The sequence below is a fragment of the Aegilops tauschii genome, chromosome 7 (genome assembly GCF_002575655.3).
Source record: "Aegilops tauschii subsp. strangulata cultivar AL8/78 chromosome 7, Aet v6.0, whole genome shotgun sequence".
NCBI lineage: Eukaryota > Viridiplantae > Streptophyta > Magnoliopsida > Poales > Poaceae > Aegilops > Aegilops tauschii.
Genome location: NC_053041.3, coordinates 426,418,969 through 426,427,547, shown reverse-complemented (window position 1 = coordinate 426,427,547; position 8,579 = coordinate 426,418,969). Strand labels below are relative to the sequence as shown.

General features: G+C 49.0%; 1 protein-coding gene across 1 annotated transcript; it reads right to left on the bottom strand.

Moving 5' to 3' along the window:
* Nucleotides 1–3,280: 3,280 nt before the first annotated feature.
* Nucleotides 3,281–6,062, bottom strand: LOC109762241 (transcription factor MUTE). Its single transcript, XM_020321061.3, has 3 exons — nucleotides 5,503–6,062; nucleotides 4,320–4,955; nucleotides 3,281–3,634 (listed from the first exon to the last, which is right to left on the bottom strand). Exons 1-3 carry the CDS (start codon nucleotides 5,893–5,895, stop codon nucleotides 3,569–3,571), a joined length of 1,095 nt encoding a protein of 364 aa, XP_020176650.1. The 5' UTR covers nucleotides 5,896–6,062; the 3' UTR covers nucleotides 3,281–3,568.
* Between the last annotated feature and the right edge of the window lie 2,517 nt (nucleotides 6,063–8,579).

The following is an 8,579-nucleotide window of genomic DNA, read 5'->3' as shown; positions in this document are numbered from 1 at the left end:
ATGAATTTTCACCTAAAAACCCTAAAACATTATAAAAACAGGAACTGGCCTTTAGCACCGGGTCAATAGGTTAGTCCAAATAGAAATAATATAAATTGTAGCCAAAAGTATGCAAAATTGGTATGATAATAGCATGAAACAATAAAAAAATTATAGATACGTCCGAGATGTTTCAGTGAGCCATTACCGAAGTCCTCTTCACCAACCTTGCTGCCTCCATGATGATGTGTGAGTAGTTCCATCGGGATCTATGGGTCCATAGTAGTAGCAAGATGACTCTCTCTCTATTTGGATCTTCAATACCATGTTCACGTGAGCTTTCTCACATGATCAGGATCAATCAATGTAACCAATGGTGTGCTTATTGGGACATGATGAATTGTCACTTTATGATCGGATTGTTCATTGAAATCAATTGAATATTTTGAGGTTTTATTTGATGTGTAATTAAATAGCTGTGCATGCTCTTCGATCTATCTATCTTCTTTGGCCAAGTTCGATTGGTTTTTCTTCAAAGGGAGTGGTGCTTTATAGTGGGTTCAATCTTGCGGTGATCTAGCCTAGTGATAATAAGGGTGAAGGAACGTATTGTATTGTTGCCACTAAGGGTAAAACGGCGGGCTTTTTTCGTATTGACTGACTTCTTCCTGTCTACATTATGTCATCTTGCTTATCGAGATATTTTGTTTCTTGCAAGCTTAATACCTTGAGATGCATACTGGATAGCGGTTTTGGGGTAGAGTATTAGTAGTAGATGCCTAAATGAGACTATGCCATGAAATGATCATAGTCATAAATATTACAATCTTTTCAATTGCCCAACTGTAATTTGTTTACCATGCTACTTGTTGTTTTCGACAGAGATGTCACTAGTGCATCTATGGCCCCGGGTCTATTCTCCATTTCTTAATCCTTCTACACAATCGCCACTATGTTGTCATTTTACTTTTTGAGGCAAGGGGCTTGACAACCCTCTTGCAGTGTTGGGGATAAGTTTTGTGTGTGTTTTATGTGCAGGTGTTGTTGACGTGTGTAGCTTAGAAGTTCCTACTCATTCGATAAACCTTTGTTCTTAACTCATGGAAAACTTTATACTTGTTGCTTCAACCTTCCTCGTGGGGAATACCAATCACTCAGGCAGGAGTAGCAGGGCTCTCAGCATGTCGACTCCCGACTAGGTTAGCTGGGCTGAGAACCCCCTTGTCGGTTCCGTCCTGGGCTGCTTCGGGCAGCCCATGATGCATACAAGGCAGATTGCAGAAGCCTTGCCATTCAAGACAAGGACTCTTCTCCATCAACGTGGCGATTAGGACTCATGTAATCCTAGGCCTCTGGTAACTTATATAAGCCGAGGCTAGGCTAGTCTATAGCACATAATTTTAGACACACAACAATCTCGTGGTATATCACCTGTACTTTGTACTCCATTCCAAATCGATACAAACACAACCAGGACGTATGGTATTATCTCTTCGAGAGAGCCCGAACCAAGGTAAAACCTCATGTCCTTGTTACCATCATATCAAGAATATTGGCTCGGGACCCCTATCCGAGATTCGTCGGAGTCGACTCCATCACCCCGCAGGGGCGGCTTCGGCTCGGCGGCATGGACATGCGCCCCCTCCCGCATCCATGGTGAGTCGGCGCATCTTTTGATCTATCGCTCCCCGGGAGTTGCGCTCTTTCCGGCTCTTTTGGCTCACCGGCTCCTCGACGCCTCCGCACCATCATCACCCTCCTAGTGCACTTGCTTGGCCATCCATCCCGGTGCATCTTCGTTCCTGGCATGCCTTGGTAGTTGCTTCCCCGTGCACCTCCTTGGGCCCGCCAACGCCTCTGCTGCTCTAGTCGTGGTGGCCTGGATCTCCGCTCCCTTCCCGATCCTAGCTCATCCAGGACTTCGGCCACTATCTCATCCCTGCTGGCTCTCATTCCGTTCAGCCACACAACCTCGCCATCTCCTTCGGAGCTCGCACGTCTGCCGGCGCTCGGTGCCTCCTTCGGCGTTGGGTGTTGGCCCATACCAGACCAACACAAAGCGTCGTATCAAATCGTGGCTCCTCCTCTTGCAGTCATAGTTTCGGCCGTTGCGCGACTTCCTCTTCTTTGATTCGTTCTCCGACAGCTTGGAATTGCTCGAAATTTGGCATCGAAATCCATGCATCCTATGCTGGCAGCGGCGAAACCCAAAAGTGTTGTCCCCTTCTTGCAGGCACTGTCATGGCCGTTATCTATGCCCCTCTTCGAGCATCATGGGAAACCCTAGGTCCGGTTTTCCGGATTTGATGACGACAACGTCTTGGTGTCGTTCTCCTTTGTGAAGGTGTTGTCTTGTTTGCTCGCGGCGTGCTGGATTTGGAGATGTTGGTCATCTAGTTGTGGGTTGGACTGTTTCTCTAGTCAGCGAGTTTAGCTGTGTTTTTCTTTGTTTGGGTCGAGCATCTCATATCTCTTTGTTTCAGGCACCATGTTCACGCCTCTTGCGTCCATTCCATGTGTTGTACCACCTCATGTAGTCACTCTAACTTTTTCTATCAATGAAAAGATATGCAAGATTTGCATATTCACGGAAAAGCAATAGTGGGCAAGAATGAGAATTTTCCTTTTTTTGGCCCCATGCATGTTGCCAACAAATCACTCTTAAACATTTTTTTTGTGTATCTAAGGGATATTATTTGTTCAAATACGATTATGTAGATCCAATGAGTACAATATATTTAAGTACGATTATTGGATTTGATAGTATGATGCATTAACAGAGATATGGTCCGCCGGATCGACGACTGGTTGGACATTTTATCAGAATTTCTAGCACAGCTTTCTATTTTCTTCCTTGTTATGGTTTTAGTATATAAACAGATAGATACGTGCATGTGTCCCCTCGTATATCGAAAGTAGGATGCATTCAAAGTCCATTCAAACAAGGGTCGATCTATTCTACAACCCATCCATTGTGATTTACAACAACGGTCCGAATACGCCCTAACTCCATGATTTTTGTCATGTTTGGCAGGAAATTAGTCAGTCTGTACAGGTGCATAAGCCAGGTAATGGAGATTTCATTTTCTAAGAAAGAGGAGCCAGTCTCTGCAGCAATCATGACTAGTTCACCATATGGCAAAAGAAGAGGCAAACAATTGAGTTTGATGCACCAAAATTCACTTCAATTAGATGTTACCTGCAAGCTGAAGGAGCTGTCGGACCTACTCGTTCCATACAAGGCAAAATTCAAGCTACTAGCAAGCATTCCAAACGAATCCACTGGGCCGGTACGAGTTGATGAGTTGTGAAAATAAATGCACGTACCATTCAACGACTGCAGTTACATACGTACGCAGGTAGCACAAAAAACGATCGATCTAGCTAGTTAGCTATAGGTAGAGTACCACCTGTACTACGACCATTCAAGTGCCCGGCTCCTCAGCTCATCCTCAGTTTCGATCTTACTAGACACACACACATGCACAAACCTAAGCATGCGTAACATTACATGCATCTTCACTGTTCAATTCGACGAGTTTCAGCCCTCTTAGGAACACAAGAAAGAGTTCAACTCGAAGCGGGACCTTTACGAGAACGTTTGCTGAATCTCTTGCACTAGCTCTTCCGCGCTGAGCGAGCACTCGATTCCAATCTGTGAGAGGGTATACATGTACAATATTAGGAATCGTTACAGGTTTGCTAAACAAAAGTGTAATTCGCACGAGCAATGCATTTTAAACGCGTGATGAAACAGCTAGCTGTGGAATCGAGGGTGTATATATAGCTTCCGATATTGTAAATTAAGTAACTAAAAACAAGGGTCCGAGTTCCTAGCAAGTGTGTGTTTCACAGATTCTAGACATTTGTCCAAATATTTGACCATTTTGTCTTGAAACATGCTGCTCACATTTTTCATCAGTTTTTATTCTGATGGAACATTTTTCATCAGTTTAGTCCTTTGAGTTAACTAGCTACATGCAACTCGGCAGTGCATACGTACCAACGTAGTACCAGACTATTCACAGGACTGTTACGTAGGTCGTGATCCCTATTTTGAAGCTTGGTCAGGGTCCAAGCTAGCCATCCAACCCACGTCGATGCCCAGTGCAGCTTCAGCGTGATTGGCCAGTATATGCACATGCACTTAACACGGGAACCTCACATGAAACGAAATGCAGGTCCTCTTCGGCTTTAATTAGTAGTATATGTCCATGCAGTGTTTGGTCCCATGTATGCATGCCTTTACTACGTTCATGCTAGAGAGCGAGGGGAAGTAAGACAACTGCTGGCGGTTAGCTACAGCTTAGCTAGCTATACTAGGTATAGTATGTACACACCTTGACGGTGAAGGCGTTGACGTCGGTGTCGTCGATGGTGCTGATCTTGGCGTGGAGGATCTCCAGCGCCGGCGCCCGTGACTCGAGCGCGGCGATGATCTTCACCGCCTGCCCCGGCGCGCGGTGCGACACCGTCTTCAGCACCAGGTTCGCGCCGGCGAACTCCACCCTCACGTCGGGGAGTGGGTCGGTCGGGGGCAGCTGTAGCGCCTGCCTGTTGGCGTACACCGACAGCTCGGCGGCGATGGCGTCGAGCGAGGGGAGGTAGGAGGAGGCCGCATCGTAGCCTGTAGGCGTCATCGCCGGGGACACATAGGTGGAGCCGGAGATCGGCGGCGGCAGGGGCCGGAGCTTGTAGGGGCTGCCTGGCGTCGGCGGCGTCCTAGCAGGGCTGATCGGGACGGCGAGGCGAGGGCTGAGCGGCGGAGTGGACCTGAGCAGTGGGCTAAGCGGCGGCGTGGATTTGTGGAGCGGGCTGAGCGGGAGGCGTGGGCTGTAGGACGACGGCGGCGGCCGCGGGCTGAGGACGTGCTCGGTGTAGGCCTTGCGCTGCTTCTTCGCCTCCAGCGACTGCTTCACTTGCTGCAACTCCTTGATGTAGTCCACCACTCCTCCTATGATGGATGCTTGGTCACCCTGATCCAAGAAAGGCATAGTATATGTCAGTGCCATCCACATGCATAGGTCTAACGACTGATGAATAAAGCATCCTCCTGCAGCTAGCAATTTAAGCACAGGGTTTCCAAGAAAGAAAGTAGATATGCTACTCATCGGTTAGCTAGACGGCGGGCCATTCTTCTCTCTCTAAAAAACAAAAAAGCTAGGCCGGGCCATGGCCTTGCAGTCAGCATGCATGCACTGATGCACTTGGCAGGCAGGCAGTGGCTGGAGCTGTAGACATGTAGTACACCAGTACAACCTACTTTACGTAGGACTAGATCCCAATTCCCAACGAGGAAGATCCATGGTGGTTGATGTCACTGTCATTAAGTGATAATCTACTACAGAACGTGGCGTAATGAATCATCGGCTAGTTCGTTAGTTGACCCAAAAAGAATCAACATCTAAACAAGTAAAGATCGAGTACACGTGCGTACTCAAATTAATGTAGAGATAAATAGGTAGAAGTGGAAAGCTCTGCAGGTTGCACGCAGCAAGCACATAGAAAGTAAGAGGGTCTTACACGCTTGACATAGAAGCAGGGCATGAGCGACCGCAGCACGGTCAGGTGCTCGTTCATCTGCTTCCGGCGGTTGCGCTCCACTGTGATGTGGGCCGTCTTCGGCGCCGCGCCGCCTCCCTCCTCCAGCGAGCACTTCTGCCTCTTATGCGTCTGCGCTGTGCCGTCACAATCGTCCTGCCGTGCTCGCCGCTTGCTGCCTTTGTTCCCCGGCGCAGAGCCACCCAGCAGCCCACCACGGCTGCTGGCGCCGGCGGTGGGGCTCAGCGCTGTGGCGGCGCCGTTCACGCAGTCGTCCCACGTCTCGAGGATGCTGAATAGGTCTTCGGCGTCGGTGGGGAGCTGGAACTCGCCGTCGATGTCCACGAGGAGCTGATCGCAAAGCGCATCTTCCATGATCAGTGCTTCGCACGTACTCGTGAGCTTGCGAGCTTGTGTTTGGTAGCTGCTAGCTGAGTGGTGCGAGGAAGAATGTTGTGTGCAAGTGGAAGACCTTGGCTAGATAGCTTGGCTTCTTTTAAGCATAGAGAGATCGGCCGTTGCTTGGGTGATGGTCATGAGAAGAGTCGGGATGACATAAATACCGGAGGAGGTGTACGGCTGCAAGAGATGCCCCACCAACAACACTTCGGCCATACCTGATAGGGCAACTCGAGGCGTACACCCGCCTGTTTGGTCGACCTTAATGAGCTAATCGGCTAAGACGCTGAAATACTAATCTACAGCTCTTATATGTAAATACACACATAAGTGTGTTGATTGGTCAAATGAAAATCACTAGAGGTTTCTGAAAATAAATGTTGAGATTACAGCTTACCTCTTTCATAGTAATATTATCCTTTTAAAACATGGCGGGATTAGTAAGCTCTTAGGCTCCTTTGGTTCACAGGATTCTAAAAATGCCTGAAAAGCAAAAAATACAAAAAATATATATAAATGAATGCGCAAAATATAGGATTGGCAAACATAGGAGTTATGTCAACTTTGGATAGATGTTTGGTTCATAAGAATTGAAAAAACACAAGAATCTTAATATGGTCAAATTAAATTCAAACCACATGAAAATATATAGTTAAAATGTTATTTTTTCACTAAGAATCTGAATCTCGTGCTCCAAATTTGAGAAGGAGATCCAAGTGGATGTTAGAATTTTCGCATTTTTATCCTTTTGAAATTGAGTTCAGTTAAGGGAAAATTCCTCCATTTTTCATTTGTCCAATTCCGTTGAACCAAAAACATGAATATAATTACCATCATAAGAGAATTTCCAATTCCTACTTTTTTTGTCAACATTCCTTTAATTTGTACCAAATGAGCCATTAACCCATATTGTAATTCGCTCAAGCGGGTGTTCCGGTCTGCCATCAAATCAGTCACACATGATGCCAATTTGACCAGTAAATAAATAATATACGAAATACGACCAAATTAGGATCTATATCCTCTTGGAAAGTTTACATTGGCACTTCTATTCATCAGCACACATTCCACACAACAACTGTGCATAAAGTTTTCTCCAAGATTTTTTTTCGAGAATGACGGGGGGGGGGGGGGGGGGGGGGGGGCCAGGGCCCCACCGGTTGTTGTATTACTCGAAAGACTTGGCAGTCATACAGAGTTTTTCATCGAAGAGATAAAAAAACTACCAACTAAGCAGCAAAAACCGAAGAGGGGGAGAGGGAGAGTTACAGGGCCGAAAGAAAAAAAGCACGTGTCTCCAGGAACAGCGCGCGATCGGGAGTGTTGTAACGGTGGCTCCAGAGCATGATGTCGTCCGCAGTTCTGGAGAGGATGTCGCCAACGTCGCAGTCGACGCCGTTGAACGTGGCGTTGTTCCGGGCTTTCCAGATCTGCCAAAGCAGCACTAGGAGCCCGTCCTTCCAGAGCGGAGGCGAGGTCGGAGCACCCGGGGGCGAGGAGAGAATCCCGCCAACCGAGTCGAAGGGGCCCAGTCCAAGGCGGCGCCAGGTGGAGGCTACGCGCGCGCACGAGGTGAAAATATGCACAGCAGTCTCCTCCGCGGAGCAGGAGGCACACATACTAGAGGGGGCGCAGTTCTTCGCGAACAGGTTCACACGCGTGCTGAGGCGGTCACGAGCTAGCAAGCAAGCGAAGATCTTGATCTTCCTGGGAAGTTTGGAGCACCAAATGTCGATGGAGGTCTGACAGAGCACTCCATTGGAGGAGAGAACCCGAAACGCAGCGCGTGAGCTGAACGCTAGGTCCTCGCCCCAAGCCATGAACCGGCGGTCCGGAGTGTCACCAAGCTGCAGGGCACGGATGAGAGCCCGGACCTCTCCCAGCTGAGAAGCAGCTACAGAGGAGAGGCGTCTCTGAAGATGAAGACCGTCGAGGGCGACCGCCGCCACGGAGGCGTTGGGGCACGTGGAGTGGGAGAAGAGCGCCGCGTACTCAAAGCAGAGGGCACCACCGGGGCACCAGCTGTCATGCCAGAAGGAGGTAGTGCGCCCGTCCCCAAGCGCCACACGGGTGATGGCCCTGTACGTGGGGAGCCCCCGGCGGACGATGACCTCGAGGAAGGAAGGAGCCGAAGAGCAGTCGCCAACGTCCCCACTGATGCTGCGGAGGAACCAGCTCTTCCAAGGGGGACAGTCCGGTTGGTGAAGCTTGTGGACGAAGTTGAGGAGCAGGCACATGTTCTGTCGTCGTAGATCGCGGATCCCGAAGCCACCCTCCTGCACATCTGCACACACATTATCCCAAGCAACAAGACAGCGAGCGCCAGAGCACGTATCCTTGCCGGTCCAAAAAAAGGCACGACGTCTACGGTCGATCGTCTCAATCACACCAGAGGGAAGCAGATAGGAGCACATAAAATAAGTAGAGAGGTTATTAAGGACGGCATTACAAAGTACCATTCGGCCACCAGAGGAAAGGAGCAGGGCACGCCAGCCCGAAAGGTAACGGTCGAAAGAACGGATGAGGGGGTCATAGGCGGAGATGGGGAGCTTACGGGGAGACAGGGGGAGTCCTAAGTAGGGTTGAGGAAAAGAAGAGATAGGGCAGCCTAGGATCCCAGCCAAGGCCGCCGACAGTTCACCACTGCAGTGCATCGGGAT